The sequence below is a fragment of the Citrus sinensis genome, chromosome 8 (assembly GCF_022201045.2).
Source record: "Citrus sinensis cultivar Valencia sweet orange chromosome 8, DVS_A1.0, whole genome shotgun sequence".
Classification (NCBI taxonomy): Eukaryota; Viridiplantae; Streptophyta; class Magnoliopsida; order Sapindales; family Rutaceae; genus Citrus; species Citrus sinensis.
Genome location: NC_068563.1, coordinates 27,093,822 through 27,110,897, shown reverse-complemented (window position 1 = coordinate 27,110,897; position 17,076 = coordinate 27,093,822). Strand labels below are relative to the sequence as shown.

The following is a 17,076-nucleotide window of genomic DNA, read 5'->3' as shown; positions in this document are numbered from 1 at the left end:
GGGTTTTGTCTTCCGGGCTTCTAAGCCCGCAAACAATTATTTCAGGTAAGGCTAAGAATTTGAACTTGTCTTTTGCCAAATCAAATGCCGCAATCATGTAATCAGAATTGAGCTTACAAAAACCGAAGTGGACAGTTCCATTGAGATTGGTCGCCCGAGAACAATGATGAAAAAACTTAAAATCAGTTTCAAAGGTGTTCCAAAGTATTTCTTTGAGGACTTTTATTAAACAGTTGAGATTAACCAAGAATTATCAACAATGGGGACAAAGATATGGGACCCGCAAGCTTGGTGATAGAAGCAGACAAGGAAGTAGGCCACGCGTACATGACGTAGCCAACGACTTGTCCATGAATCTGAATGTAAAGCAAGCCTGAGTTCTTCTTTTTCAGATCTTCATCAAAAGATCTTGCCAGTGATTCGTGCTTGGGAAAAATCTTCTTCTCCATCTTCACAATCTCGTCCACTACGATAGTCCAATTCGTTGAGTTTCTCTGCAGCTCCGTGACGGTTCCATTACTCCCCATGGCACGTGGCTTGTTGCAACTTACAGTTGATCCAGCGTTGATGGAGATAGTTGTTGTCTTGTTGGCATTGAAATTCAAATTAATTAAATTAAAAAAAAAATTGTTAATTGGTTTGGACGCCCACTCAAAGGCCACCCAATTGAATTTGTGCGCGTGCGTGCAACCTTCGTGTCCACGTGCTGTGAGGCTCCATGTTCTTCACATATAAATGGTTTTAGTTTTTTTTTTTTAAGTTTATTCAGAAAACAGGTTCGGGTTCGGGTCCGGGTTTCGGTTTTTTGTTGCTGAACCCGGACCGTGCCCGGAAGTGTCCGAGTTTTAAATTCTGAAACTCGGATCCGCTTTTTCAGTATATGCGGTCCGGGTTTTGCCCGGACCGGATTGGCCGGGTCCGGGCCGGATCCAGTCCAGGCGGGTTTTTTTGACAGCCCTAAACACTCCCTTCAATTTAATTATGTCTAACATATACAAAATCTATACCATGAGGAGTACTTTGCAATAATGTAGTGATGGATAGACATTACGCATCAACGAGGTATTAACTTACGCTATGTATAGAAGTTAGGATTACGTGTATGATTGAACTAATTTTTAGGATAAAATGTTAATCTCATATATGGCATGCTCATTTGAATTGGACTAATAGATTAAATTCTAATTTCATAGGATTAGTAATCTCAATTTTCATATGGGTTTAATTAGGATCAGACAATGAGAAAAAAAATATTTATACATTTATGGTATCTTCTAAAATTTATTTTACTGTTTTTGTTTATAACTTCAGAATTATTTATTTATTATTGTTAATAATTAAGTAATTTATTTTTTATTCACGATTTACCTAAAAATTATTAATTAACTTACTATTTGAACATGTTTATTTATTTTATTTAATGAAATGATATATCTCATGAAATAACCTATTATTTTAGATAATTTATATTTCTTTATTATAACTATGACTACCCAATTACTAATTTTATACACACGTGCACACGGGCGCACGCACACACACACACAAAGTTTTCTTACTACTTTTTGTTAATTAATTATAATATTTCTTATTAAATATCAACAAATAGTTTATATTTAAATTCAAATATGAACTTAAATACTATCTAACTTCATTTAAATTTAACTTATTCCAATTCGATATTGTACCAAATATTAGTCAGCATTACATATGATCTAATATAATCTAATCCAATCTAATTTAGTTTAATCCCAATGTTTAGTTCAATTTAATGTTGCATGCCAAACTTTCCCTTACATTTTTAGGATAATAATGAGCCCAATATGTCACAATCAAAAGTGAAGAGTTAATTTGATCGGTCCTAACAAGAGTGAACTAACCCAAAAAAAAAAAAAAAAAACGACTGCAAAATTTTTAAGAGAGAGCGAGATAATCTTGGAAAAGGATGCAAATTTTATTAAGTTAGAGATGGAAGGGAAAAAAATGAAGTTACTAATAAAGAATATGATTTTGGGTAATATCAAATTCCATTCCATTATATACAAAAACAAGAAAAAGAAACAAGAATTGTCACAATCAGCTGTAGGATGAGGTCAGTAATCGTATTCTCATTACATCGAGAGAGAGAGAGAGAGAGATCATTCAACTTTCAACCATTAAAAACCTCGTACTAAAAAAGTAATTAATGGGCCAAGAATCGCACCATTAACTCTTTGTTTATGCCACCTAATCAAAACATCACATCCTCTAAGCGGCCACCTAATAAAAACCAAAACCAACCAGTCTTGGCTGAATGTTAGTAATGCCCATGTGAAGGCTTTGTTGCTATTCCCTTCGGTTGGCTACAAGCACGTGGGGACATGGCAAGGCCATCATCCACCTAATCTTGCAGATAATCAAAGCACAAATACTGTATCATCAAATCTATAGGATTACAAAGAAGCGCAAAGTAACTTAGGAGCTCCCTTACAAAGATAGTCGTGTAACAATGCAACTTATGCAATTTTAATATTTGGACTCATAATATTATTCTTTATTATAATTTTCGAAGGCACCAGGCAACTTGCTGAACTTTACTCGTATATATGAGAAAAAAAATCATTTAAATAATGAGTGATTTTCAACCAAAGAGTAAAGAAGTACATCTAAAAAAAAATTAAAATTACCATAAAATTTGTGAAAATCGACATCCCATTCAATGAATGCCACATGACATGTCATTAATATTAATTTTATAAATTATAATTTATTATAGTTGAGATCCCTAATACTACTCTATATAATATAGGACTGAACTTTTTGAAATTAAATTTTAGGATAATGGGATTAAATATTTTTTGGAGTCAATTATGCTTTACAAAATGAAATTATATAAGAAAGAAACAGAATTACATATTTTATCACATTATTTTATTGACTTCTTATTGTTCGGTTTATGTGGCGAAAGCTTCGTTCGGTACAACTTATTGAATAAAGCTTACAAGAGTGAAGCTTATATCATTAGAGTTTTTGACAAAAAGCTACTGTGTATTTATGTTGTTAATTAAAAAAGTTCTTTTAAACCGCTAGACTGTTTTGTTCTATAAAATTAAAAACATTTTTGGCTAATTAAATTACTAAAAAGAATATGTAAAAAAGTTTGATTCATAATTATACAACTTGTAACCAAATGCATCCAAGCTATCAATTAATAAGAAAAAAATTAGTTGAACCATTTCTTTAATGTTTAAAACTAAAACGGCAATTATCCACCAAGCACTTGTTTTTTCGATTTTTTTTTCAAAAAATACTCATTTTTTTTTGGCTGATTTCCATGTGAAGTTACAAAATGTATCATTTTTTCACTGCCATCTAAATTCCGCGAGAGAAGTTAACAAAATAACTATTTTACCCCCTTCATGTAAAATTACTATTTCACCCTAAGTAAATGAAAAAATAAATAAATAACTTCAATTTTTCTTTGCAATTTAGACATTAGATAATAAGTTAAACAAGATAATCTGGAATTTTTTTCCTCTTTCTACCGCGTTTAAATGACGTTGATTTTTGTTATGTAGGTGAAATGACAATTTTACCCCTATAACATCAATAAGGTTATAACATAATGCAAACGGAAGTAGAAAAGTGCAAAAAAATATAACTTCTAGTGGAAATCAATCAAAAAAAATAAGATATGTGTATTTTTTAAAACATCGGAAAGAACAGGTGGTCGGTGAATAATTTCTCAAACTAAAAACACATCAATAATGTATTCTTTCAAACAAATAATACTATACAAATTAAAATGTTAATCAATAATATAATTGAAATGTTAATTGTGCATGAGAAGAAGATGGTGGCAATAGTGCATGGTTTTGTATTTATGAAGTAAAGTGGCAGCAATCTCATTAAAAAAAAAAAAAAGTGAAGTGGCTGCAATTATTTTTTTATTAAATGGTGGCAATAATTTTTATTGTGTAGGTTTTGTATATAAATAAGGGTCTTATGTAATTAATGAAATATTCTTAGAGTTTTGATATTACATATATTTTGGAAAAGCTCTATGATCTCTATTATTGAAAATTTAAATTTTGAGTTTTTGTTAGTAGAGACAAATTAATTTATTTAAACCTAAAAAATTCTACTAAAAAACACCAATAAAAGTTTTTTAAAAAGTATATATGATTAAATAAACACTTATATCTATTATATAAGTCATATCAAACAAGCAATAAGCATAATTCAATTTATGACATATTGAGTTTAAAAAAACCTACATTTATGACGTGTAAAAAATGATTTGAAGATGCTTGGGCTGTCTGTTTTATCACTTGACCTTTTCTTTAAAATACTTTTGTGACTTTTATTTTTTTCATTTTAATATATCTTCAAAGTTATAAAAAAAATAAACATAATTACATAATTATTATTTTATCAGGGAAGCTCACTTGCGAGTTGCGACAGAGCCACTTAACGGAAGATGCTTTCGCCGTCGAGTAACGTCCTTTTACTGTCACTCTCACTTTCCCGATCAAATCCTACTTTCTGTCGGAATCAAGCACTTCACTCACTAGCATCGTGACGTCCGTCAAACTCTATTTAAATTAATCATTATTATTATTATTTGTTTTCTTGTTCTTGTTTTGGCTCTTAGCAATTGTAAGCATTCACATTTGCTCACATTCTGCGTGGCGTCTCGATGGCGCTTTCTCCTTCACGTTCACACTAGTCGTCACTCACTCATGCACCTAAACATAAAACGTAGGTACAACTAAATTTATTCATCATATTCACTAAATTCTCAGGTACGTTACTTTATCTGAATCCTGCATCAATAGAAGTTCTGTCACTTAATTCCTCTTTTTTTTTCTTTTTTTTTTTTTACTTGTTGATTTTCTCATTTTCTGTGTTCTGGATCGAATGATCTAAAATACCATGGTTCAAGTTTCGCAAATTAGTTTTTGTTTTAATTTTCAGATTACTTTTTCTTGAATGTCGATTGATGTTTAATGCTTGCATAGCATCTGAATTCAGTGCTTATTCAACCTATTTATCCAATGTGAAATTTAGATTGTGGTTACTTTGAGCAGTTCTTTTTTTTTAAAAAAAAAAAAAAAAAATTAATTAGTTGTTAAGTAAATGTGCGTTTTACAAGAATAATTTGCATAATGTTAATTGATTTTTTTATTTGCCTACGGCCTCGGGCCTCCAGGTTTATCATATTAACAATGTTTGACCAAACAGTTCAAATTTCCATGATATAAAAATAAGGAAACCATTTTTTAATGTTTTTAGTTTTTAAATTAGTTTTAAAATTGTATTCGAAATTTGTTTGTAAAAACTCTTATCCAAATTGTATATTTATTTTTATCCTTGCTTTTAAGAATGAAGTATTTATGGCATCGTAACACGAATATCTATTTTATAATAATGTTGAATTATAATTGCCACATTTCACCTGAGGACTTGGAATTTCATGGCCAAAAAAGGAAATATTTGATTATGCAGTTCCATTTAATGTGACGTTCTTGATCTTGTAGGATGAATATTCTATGGTTTCCAATGATAGATTGGGATGGAAAAGTAGCAATTGTACAGCTTATAGTGGACTTTGCACTGTCTTCAATTAATTAAAAGCATTTTTCTTTATAGTGAACACCAGTATTGCTTTTGTGGTCAGACATCGCTATACTGCAAACGGACTCATATTTGGTCAAGATTTTAAACACCACAAATGATTACATTTGAGCAAGATTCTGATGTTCTTCAGTGGGGTCTCCAACTGTTTGAAAGTGATCCATATTTAAATTGTGGGTATACCAATACTGTTACACCAGATGATGAGAGTTACTATTATGGACAGCATTTCAAGGAAGATCATTATGATACTGAATCTTGTGATGTAGAAAGTGATGAGCTCATTGCTCATGCTCTTCAAGAGGAACTATCACAACTTGCAGTTTCAGAAGCATCTGAGTCTCCTCACGAGACTGAAGAGAATTTGCAAGGACCTGTTTTTCAACATGGTTGGGTTAATCACTCTGTGGGAGGCTATTATTCTGGTAAGTGCTATATATAATATTGACAAATTGATCATATTCATAATTAGCAGGTTTGTAGCTTTTGAATACTATGCTTACGATGTTCATAACTTGTAGGGCAGGAGACTGGTCAGGAAGAGGCAGACGATACACAACCTTCTAGTTTATGTTCGAGCCACGAGGAAGAGTCATACTGTGGGGAGGAATGGTCATATCCGCAAGAGCTAACAGATGAGTATGCGCTTGATGGTGAAGTAGGGAAAAGGTTAAATCAGATGGTTCCTGTCCCTGTAAGTTTTGCATCTATATCACATTACTATGTGTGATTCATTATCAGATTTATTCTTTATTCTTGTTCAGAGTCGACATGACATTCTCTTTTGGAGCGCAGAACTTCAGATTCCCATATGGAGACTTTCCATATTTTTTACCAACTTTAGTGACTTACTTGTGTAGAACGTTAGATACTTATCTCCATATTGAAAACTCAAATTACTGTTTTCACTGTGGATAAAGATAACAAGTCTTTCTAAACCTCACAAATGATGATAAATGGTACCTGCATTGAGTGCATGCCAACTAGGTTTGGCTGTGCTTGCATAACTTATTTTCTTCTTTATTGCATCCTCAAGCTGGGCTATGTTCCATACTTCGTAATTTCTTATTTGTTTTCTGCAGCATGTTCCTAGAATTAATGGAGAAATACCATCAATTGACGAAGCAACTTTAGACCATCAAAGGTTACTAGAGAGGTATTGCTATTTCGAGAAATGAAACTTTTTATTTCTATGTTCTTTCTGATTGCTAGATCTTTCTTGCATCTAGCCATCATGATGTTGCATAATAATGAATCTACTTTTGTTATTATGTCTAAAATGTGTGGTGTAGCCATTTTTTATTTTTTTTTCCCTATAGATTGCAGGTGTATGATTTGGTTGAGCATAAAGTTCAAGGAGATGGTAACTGCCAGGTTAAATTTCTCAGCTTCGACTGTATGCCTTGGCGTGCTTGACATAAATTTTAATTTAACTCATTGTAGCTGACAGTTCGTTGGCATATCTGGACTGTGGTTAAGAGTTCATTACATCTCACTAGATATTCAATGTGGTGCTTAAGATCATTTATACACATCTTATTAACTCCATAATGTTACCAGTTTCGCGCTTTATCCGATCAAATTTATCGAACTGCTGAGCACCATGAATTTGTGAGACAGCAAATTGTAGCTCAGGTTGGCTGTTGATTACTGCATTAAAGTTTTGCTCATTTTGGTTCTTATAAGCTTAATTTGGATATTTGGGTTTAATCAATTTGACTTACCAGAGTTGTGGCGTTTCTTGTGTTACCATATCTTGAATTATCAGTTGAAGTCTAATCCAGATATATATGAAGGATATGTTCCCATGGCTTATGGTGACTATTTGGAGAAGATGTCCAAGTATTTCCCTAATCTATGCTTATTGGCTTTATCCTTCTCTTTTTTGCAAAACATTGACCATTTGCCGTTATGTGGATGAATATAGGAGTGGTGAATGGGGTGATCACGTCACTTTGCAGGCTGCTGCAGATTTGGTATGCTTAATAATGGCATTTTTTCTTCTTGGGGTTATGCCGGATTATAGTTGTTTCCTCATATTCCAATTCTGTTTATCCTTTTTTTCCCGTATCTTCTGTGAATCATTGTATTTAGTTTATCCTCTGAATTTGTATGTTGCAATGGACCCCAGGTTTCCGTATAGTTTAAAGACAAAAAGATGGTCATTAGAGTGTGCTGCTACTGTCAAAATTGTTTCATAGACAAATTTCCACTTGTACTAATATGCTTTTATTGACTTCCCTAGTTGATAAAATTGAGTCATAGGCATTAATACCTCATAAAGTCTTGGGACAATGAATCTTAAGTACACACTCTCACTTCGCTCATAATAGCATTCAAAATGAAAAAGATATGGAATCTCATAGAAACTTTTCTGATTCCTTATCTATAATGTGAATATTTGATACTTTTGCTTAACTCTTTACTAGCACAAATAAGTTACAACTCAAACCACAACGCCAGCTGTCTAACCTCCCTTCAGAGGTATGACTATTTTAACCATACTTTAAGGGAAATGTATAACAAACCTTTTGACACATATTTACTTGCATACCAGCCCCTCTTGTCTTTTCAAAAATGTACATATTTGCCTTCCTGGGAGAGTGCGTGTATTTTTTTTTTTCTTTCCCTGGGTGGGAGGTAGTTTAACGGGGTTTACCTCATGGAACTTTTATATTTCTGGTATTGAACGGTTATTAGGGATGGTGCTTTGGCATTTGGATGACTACATTGTGCTTGCACAAAATCTACATTATTGTTGAATCTCTCTTTTTCACTGGGGTTATTAGTGATTTCTGAATGCAATGGAAAAAGTTGCTTTTATGGGGATGTTATCTCCCACCCAGCAGCCCATGTAGGCACAATCTGATAAAAATTATGCATCTATGGATAACAGTTTAGCATTCAAGCATTGGTATATATCACATTCTAATTCCAATATGTATGCACTACCCTGATTCCACTGAATTTTAACTGCTTATTATGAGTTTGATGGACTGTACTGTAAATATTTGTTTTTCTAACTTATATAAATTCTTTAATGCATTACGTACCAATGATAAGGGGGCTTAAAGTTAATGTTGAACAAATTAGTGTCCTGAATTTGTAAGCTTAATTTCTTCTGCTTGTTTGTAAAATGCAGATTGTGATGTCTAATGAATGTTAATGATTTGTTGCAGTATGGTGTGAAAATATTTGTCATTACTTCTTTCAAGGACACTTGCTATATTGAGATTCTACCAAATGTTGAAAGGTCAATTCGAGGTATATTTTATGGAGTTATTGCTTTGAGCGTTGATTAATTTGGTAGAGTTCCTGTCACTGGATTATTTTAGTCATAGTTTTTTTTTTTTGAATTTGGTCACTAGTAATATTGCTAATTTATTTCTGGTTTGAGCCATCTTATGGCAAAACACCACAATACATTTGGCAACCTCCTAAACTTTTGGTATTTATCTAGAAATATGAAACGTTGTTAAAAACATCTGTCATCTGATAGGGCAGAACACTTGTAATTGGAGATTAAATCAGGTTATCTAAAGCGCATGTTGTATTGGTTTTCAGAATATTCATTTTGGTTTTCCAGGTTCTCTGGAGTTGTTCATTGATACTTTAAACTTAGGCTCTATCATTTTTTTTCTTTTTTTTTTAATGTGTGTTATTTCCTTTGTGTTGGTGATTTCTAGTGTACACTCTAGTACGGCTCTGACAACGGCAAACCATCCTCCCTCTTTTCTTTTCTTTTTTTTTTAATTTTTGTGGCGGGGGGTCTGTCTTAAGATTATGTTATTCCTAGAAAGAAAAAGGGGTGAGATCCCTAGAAAAATAGTAATACTCTCTGTTTACACAATAAATTTGCTAGTTTGTGGCCAAGGGCAGAGTCAAGCGGGCAAGGTTAATGCTGGTCTCTTTTTAGTGTGCCCTGCATCTACTTCAAACCAGCCTGTGGAGAAGCTGTTCTTCATCATTTAAGACTCATATGGTGATTAATAGATCTTCCTCTATGAAATATGGGCTAATCATATCATGTGTTGAATAGCAGTGATATGTCCCTCAAAAAGCTGAGGGGGATGTTTGTTATCCAAAGTAAATGTAGGATAATCAGGCTCTAGTAAGAAGTTTAGTTCAGATGGACTGGCATAGTAGGGTTGGCTTGCAATGCAGAAAACCACTGGTGCGACTTTTCGCTCAATACTAGGATCGACAATTGCAGCATCTGAGGCTGCTGGGGATACACGAGAGAAGGAATTGTGTTAATCCAGTAGATTACTTGCATTGAGCGGCAATTTCTCTGCAGTCAGCTTTTCTTGGCAAATATCTTTTCCTTTTTCCTTTCCCTAGCTTTACTTAAATTACCTTTAAGTAGGTTGATAGAAGGATAGTGTCTTGTAGGTGAATATCCTTTTACTAGGACTGAAAAAATAAAAAAATTATTGTTCTTTTTATCTCATATTTTACAATTCTTTAGAATGTTCAATAGGGAAGTGGCATGACTTTTGTTTGTGTTGTTTTGGGCAGTAATTTATTTGAGCTTCTGGGCAGAGGTACATTACAACTCTATATACCCAGCAGGAGGTAATTATCCAATCTTTGTATTTATGGACCATACACACTCATTTTTTGAATGATAAGCAGGGCATGTAAGGTGTTTTTTTTTTTTATTGTCCTCTTTTTTCCTGGGTGGGGGGAGTTTGTCGTACTACGGGAAAGCTCATATTGAGTACAAAATTAGAGCTTTGTCAAACAAGTTACTGAATAACACTTCCGGAAATGGCTCTAAGGACAATGAGGAAAGTAGGCTTATCTGGCTAACCGGGTTTTTATGAATGTGAGAGATTGGTTGGCTTCATTCTATGGGCTCAATGTTATGTACTTGTGAGTAGGTTTAGTTGGCCCCTTTAAAACCGTGCTAATCACCTCAGGGTTAACCATTCGTCATACAACTTGCACAGTCCCAAAGATAAATAATGCTTCATATATACCATTACTTCTTCAGATGTACCTACATTTGAGACCAAGAAGAAGAAGAGGTGGCGGTTGTTTCGAAACAAGCAAATGGAGTCACCAGATGAGTGCCAATGACAATGACAATGATAGATAGATCTTTGGTTCTTTGAGTTTAACTAGAAGCTGCAGCTCCTTAAAGCTTTTTTAAACCAGGTTTCTTTCTGTGTGGATTTTGAGGACAACATCATGCCTAAGACACAAATTTGATCATGCTGCCTTCGTGGTGGTGTCATCTGTATATGTCATTTCTTTAATGCATCCCCAGTCTCCATTTTATACTCAATGAAATATTTCATTTAAGAAAAGTAGTGGCTCATTTACTCTTTGGTTGCCTTCTCATAATGTTCTGCCTTCGTGCTCAATTGTTCCCAAATTTGCATGAGTATTCAATTATGTGCAAAAGTAATTATGTGGTAAAGGTTTGAATTTATTAAGATATTTCTTTCTTTTTCTGTAGAGTTCACTTACCACTTGAGTATGAATGTTCTGCAATCGAAGAACTCTTCTTTTGCTCGAACAGAATCAGATTTTACAAAGTAGCACAGACCATAAGAATTTTAAAATGAATAACTGAGACACGATCGGCCTTTTTATCTTTTTTTTTTCCTTAAAAAAAAAAAAACTCCTTAGGTGAAGTGGTTTTTAATTAGGCTTTTGTTTGATTTATGAGAGAAGTAAGAGGTTAAAAATTGATCTAAACTTTATCCACTCTAATTTTTTTTTTTTACTTAAAAAATTATAATTATAATATTAAATGTAATAGAATAATGTCAACAAATGGTGCTACACATTTCGCCTAATGTTATTAATATATTTTTGAAAAATAATGTCATATTTATAAAATTAAAATATAAAATTTTTGGCTCGATAAATGTGGAATAAACGTGGCTCTCGTACAATTCACCATGTTAATATGTGACAGTTTATAGTGATGTTGTGTTAGAAATCAAGCATATTATTGAACACGAAGTTAGCTAGTATCCAAGTTTATAAGCACATTTCTTAGTAATTATAAAATCACTAAATAGTTTAATGCCATGGCCACATCTTGGCCCAGACTACAGCCGTCCAAAATCTACCACAAGGATATGTCTGAAAGGGGAAGAGGGCTATATATAGTAGCGAAATATATCCACGCAGAGAAATTAAAATGAATACGTAATTTATCAATTAATGATTATTGTATCTTTGTGCACCTAATTAAATAGTATTCCACTTTTTCATTAATGGACCATATCTACATATTCAATTTGAACCCGTAATCCCGCACACTCTCTGGTGGTAGTGGAACACTGTACTGGGATGCAATCGAAATTTTACCTATTTTTAGTACATTTAACATTTGGCTCCCTCTTTTTTTATATATTTCTGTGACAGCATGTGATGTTTATTTATGCAAAATGCTTTATCCATTAGCGACTCCAGCTCTCGGCCTCATCAATTTTAAAAATTTTCTGTTATAACCTACTTAAATTTGTAGTTTCTCTATTATGGCCCCCATCTATAAATCTTGATTCTGCACTGCGTATACCGTAGGGGTGGGCATAAACCCACAATCTATGGGTTTACCCAAACCCAAACCAAATTAAATGGTTTTGGTTGGGTAAATCATGAAAATGGGTTAGATGTGAGTTTTATATAGAAAACCATTTCATTATGAGTTGGGTATGGTTTACCCATGGGTTATGGACAAAACCCCAACACTCAAAATTTTCAAATGAAATAAATGAAAACAAAATAAATGAACACAAATAAGTGAAAGGCCACCGTTAAATTTTTTGCGGCGTGATCAATTGTCAACAGTTAGAAAATGAAAATAACAGTAAAAATAAATTTAAATTAAATAAATATTGTTGTAAATAACATAAATTTGTTTTCTTATTTACAAAAATTAGATGAATAGAAACTAAATAAAAAATTAAGTATTAAAACAAGAAATATATGTTTTGATATGAGCAAACAAATTAATAATAAAAATTTTTCTTGTAATTATTTATTTTGTGAACATTTTCTTATAATAAACATTTTGTAATATTTTAAAATTAAATGTAAAAAGTATAGGTAAAATATTTTATTATTTATCATATAATAAATTTTTATTTGTCATTCAAGTTTTCTTATAATAATTTTTTTATCATTTTACTAATAATTTTCTTATATATTTATTATAAAAAAATTTTCACAAAATAAATAAGTATAAAAAAATTTTATTATTAATTTTTTTGTTCATATCAAAACATATATTACTTATTTTTAATGTTTTATTTTTTATTTAGTTTCTATTCATGTGATTTATTTAATTTATAATAAATATAAATAAAAGAGTAGTTGAAAATAAGGATAATATTGTAAACTTCTACTATTAGGGGGGGTTTTTGACCATTATAAAAACAGAAGGGGGAAAAATGATATATATTGATTAATGCAAGGGGGAAAGTGACAATCTCCCTAAAATTAAGCATATAAGTAGACAACATAACGCAAAACTACTAAAACGATAAATAAAAACAAATATTGCATAATAAATAACAAGTTACAAAATTTATTATTAGATTGTTAATGTCATGTTTGTGAAAGTTTATTATTAAAGTGTATGTTCTTATTTATTGAGAAATAATAATTTTTGTGATTAAACTTTATTTTGATTTTCTAGCATTCTTTAATTTAAGGATTAAGTTATTGTAAAATTTATAATTTTTATCCACTATATTTTTTTTATATTTTAATATCAATTTAATAATTATTATAATTTTGATATAATTAAATTTTATTAAAATAAAAATTATTTTGATAATAAAATTCAAACCAAACCCAAATGGTTTGGTTTTGGTTGGGTTAAAAATATTTGTGTTGGATCCAAATTTTTATGATTTGGTTTGGGTTAACTTAAAATCCAACCCAAACCAACCCATGCCCACCCCTACGTATACGTATCTACAAATGTAGCTCACACTTGAGTACTTTGTTATTTTCACCTTTTAGGTTATTTCTTATTCAGTAGGCAATAGCTCTATTTCATTATCGACCTAACTTATTAGATGATAGTTAATTTTGTTTATAATGTATTATTATTTGTCAAGTTTGTCGTTTCTGAAATAATTTCTCACTCTAAATTTATATCAACTTTGAATGATACAAAATTCTACACGCAAATGCAAAAAAGTAATGATATAATCACAAACTATTATACAAACTTATTTTGTACAAACTGATGTGACATGATAAAATTAGTGGAATTAAATATCTCTTGGCTCACATGATTTATTATTATTATTTTATATTTTCATTCAACCAATGAATTAATGTCACATCAGTTTGTATAAGATAAATTTGTACAAGAGTTTCTGACTGTATCATCACTCAATGCAAAAATAAGATAAATCTTTGATTGTTTAATTTTTGGAAGTCATAAACAATATCTTTGTCTAGAGTAGTAAACTTTTGTTATAGTATGTTATTTTGTGTGTCATCAAAGTTGTCACTTTCAAAGTGTTGGCTCCACTGGCAATAGAGTCCCCCTTAAGTGGCTTGACTGGGTTTGCTCCCCAGTTAGAGTCGCAGGGAAGTCGCATTTGTTAGGAGAACCTGTGCCTTCCGGTTCGAGCGGGAACTTCTAGTCTGGGTTGTGGTACGGGATTAAATGTGCCTCTCACAGTTGGGGCCCTCCCCATGATATCTCGTGGTTAAGACAAAAAAAAAAAGTTGTTACTTTCAATAAAATTACTAGGGTCAGGCTAGGGTGTAACTGTGGTACCATGCCACAGTTGCATCTAGCCGTTGGTTGTCAGTTTTCTCAAATTACTAACTGATACTATTTTAGTAAATTTCTATTCATACTCGAATAAGTAAAATCTATAATTTATTTTTCTTTTTTAATCAAATTTATCGTGTTTGGAATAATAATTGTTCGTCCCAAATTTATAGAGACTTTCAATTTTATCAATTTCTACACGCGTCCGAAAATTCTTTGTTTACCTTTTTTGAAGTAATTATTCCAACAATATCATTGTTTAGAGTTCGTTAATTTCCGTTAAAGTCGGTTCTTTTCTTATGTCATCAATTTTGTTACGTTCAATATAATTACTTATTAACACCATTTTTGTCAATCTGTACAATGAATATGTTATATTAAAATTCATTATTTGAGTTTTGTTTTTTTTTTTTCTTCAAAAGATCTAAATTAACTTACCTCAAATCTTCATATGTTAAGCTGTTTCATTATTTTGTCCAATCCAAACTGCAAAACAATAAAACACATTTCTTACCAAGCTTCATAAATCTTGAAATTGGTTGATGAAAACAGAAGCTTCATTGTATGTTTTATTCTAATGGAAAAGCATTAATGATAGAATCAAATGATTAACTAGTCATTTTTGTACAAGGCACACATTCTTGACTACAAATAATACCTTTTCAGTGTACTCGCATCAAAATTTGTATCAATTAATTAATTAAGATTCCTAATCACTTATTAAAGAGGATAAAATTTCTGACAACAATTAACAAAACCCTACTAATGTAATGATAATAAGAGACTGGACAATCAGGTAACAGATAAGCCGAAGGCAGTTTGTGCTGCTAGTCCGTGCAAATCGAGGCTTTTGTGACTTGGCTAAAAAGTTGATAACAGCAGCAACGTGTAGCTAACCAATCAAAGTGGATTTGGACAGAGCGAAATTGAAACTTTATCACCAGAAATTGAAAAAGGGGAGAACAATATATAAAAAAAAAAAAAAAAATTCATCACTCATGAATTAATCATTTATAATAATAAGAAACAATATGAGATCAATTATAGCAGCAAATTGATTGATTAATTTTCATATATAATGATCTATATGTGCTGCATGTGGCTAGTTTCACTGCTTCACTGTTCATGGATGATTAATTTTCAAGCGGATGAAGAATTATTAGTGACTCAACCTGCCAAAAAAAAAAAAAAATGGAATGAAAACAATCAAATATACATAGATTTTATTTATACAAACAGGACTCAAATTAAAGCATACAACTCAAACTAAGCTGCAGAACAGACTTTGATTAGACGGGGAAAAAAAAGGCTACATTAAAACACTAATTAAACTACAATTAACGAAAGATAAAATTAAACAGACGCACATTAATAGTTAAAGCACATGCAGCTTTATCACTTGTCTTCATCTTCACCTTCAACACCGGCCTCGTTGTTACCATTATTATTCATTGGTGCCGGCGATGTTTGAATGAGAGCCATCATCTCATTGACAGTAATACCCATGTCAAAGTCTGAAATCACATCAAAGTCTAAAGATGGAGTATCAGGTTCAGCCATTGAACTTGAAGAAGCAGCAGCAGCAATCTCCTCAGAATAATTGTTAGTATTATTGTTATTGATATTATTATTATCATTATCATCATCATCATCATTCTGAGTAAGGAGAGTGGCCTCGTAAAAACCCATAAGAGGAGGTGAAAATTCCAACAGCAGTGGGCCATCATCAGGTGCAGGATTTTGATGATCGAGAAAATTAGCACCGCTGCCAGTAGCGGCTGTGATAGCTGGCTCGGCTTGTTTCAACAGCCAAGAAATGGTTTCTCCGTCAGTCTTGAAACCCAGTTCCCTAGTCAGCTGAAAAACCCGGGCCGCACACAAAGCCGGCAACCGGATACGTCGGTCACGCCCCTCCACCTTTGAATGGCGGTCACCTTTTTGAGCCCTAGTTGAAGTTGGAGGTAGAGCCAGCTGCTTGGTCTTTGGGCTACCGGCGGCTGTTTCGTTCGTCGAGTTGCGTTTTGGCTTTTTAGCCATATTCTTTGCTGATGATGGTGACTCTGAGTCCATCCTTTTTCTTGGTTAGTTTCTCGGCTTGGCAAAACTAGGGTTAGTGTTAGGGTTTTATATAGTGAGGGAAAAGATAGAGAGAGAGAGAGAGAGAGAGGGTAGCTTTTGAAACTTGTTTTCTAGCGAAGAATTCAACTGATGAAATTTGTTTTTGTGGCAACATGTGTGAAAAATTTCAGAAGATTTTTGTACAAATGTGCAATGGATACCTTCATTGTAACGCCAATGGTGAAGCAATGAAGATGAGTATTACAATACCATTTTGCCTGACACAACCGTTGGATTTGAAGTTCGGTAGTATCCAACGGCTCATAATTAATTGAAGGATCTGCATGCTATAGCATCTTCTTCAGAGGGGGTCCGTAAGATAATTGGTTTTGTTGGTAAAATGAACACATGCGTACGACAAGATATATGAGAACAAGGCAGGAGTTGTACTGAGAAGGGCATTTTTGGCTACAACTAATTTCTTTTACTTGAAACATTTAAGAGTTTACCTTATTTTAACTGCAACATAAATGTATCTTTGTTGTCTTTTAACACAAAGTCTGCAACCACCATCTTTGGATGCGAATTACCATTCAATGTTAATTATGTGAATGAATTTCCATATCCCCGAGCTAGCTGATGAT

General features: G+C 32.4%; 2 protein-coding genes across 5 annotated transcripts; one reads left to right on the top strand and one right to left on the bottom strand.

Annotated features, from left to right (window-relative positions):
- The first annotated feature begins 4,543 nt into the window (after positions 1 to 4,543).
- Positions 4,544 to 10,946, top strand: LOC102615448 (OVARIAN TUMOR DOMAIN-containing deubiquitinating enzyme 12-like). Of its 4 annotated transcripts, none has more exons than XM_025102300.2 (11): positions 4,544 to 4,740; positions 5,632 to 6,041; positions 6,138 to 6,310; positions 6,699 to 6,772; positions 6,936 to 6,990; positions 7,177 to 7,251; positions 7,385 to 7,458; positions 7,544 to 7,592; positions 8,796 to 8,880; positions 10,135 to 10,191; positions 10,613 to 10,946. In XM_025102300.2, exons 2-11 carry the CDS (start codon positions 5,714 to 5,716, stop codon positions 10,696 to 10,698), a joined length of 1,056 nt encoding a protein of 351 aa, XP_024958068.1. In that variant the 5' UTR covers positions 4,544 to 4,740; positions 5,632 to 5,713; the 3' UTR covers positions 10,699 to 10,946. The 4 variants fall into 4 exon arrangements, with proteins under 4 accessions (XP_024958068.1, XP_006488051.1, XP_006488048.1 ...); XM_006487988.4 differs by having other exon boundaries at positions 4,544 to 4,784; positions 5,660 to 6,041; XM_006487985.4 differs by having other exon boundaries at positions 4,544 to 4,784; positions 5,520 to 6,041.
- A 4,457-nt stretch (positions 10,947 to 15,403) lies between these two features.
- Positions 15,404 to 16,578, bottom strand: LOC102629796 (transcription factor TCP7-like). Its single transcript, XM_025102389.2, has one exon. The coding sequence runs from the start codon at positions 16,442 to 16,444 to the stop codon at positions 15,770 to 15,772; it is 675 nt and encodes a 224-aa protein (XP_024958157.1). The 5' UTR covers positions 16,445 to 16,578; the 3' UTR covers positions 15,404 to 15,769.
- Between the last annotated feature and the right edge of the window lie 498 nt (positions 16,579 to 17,076).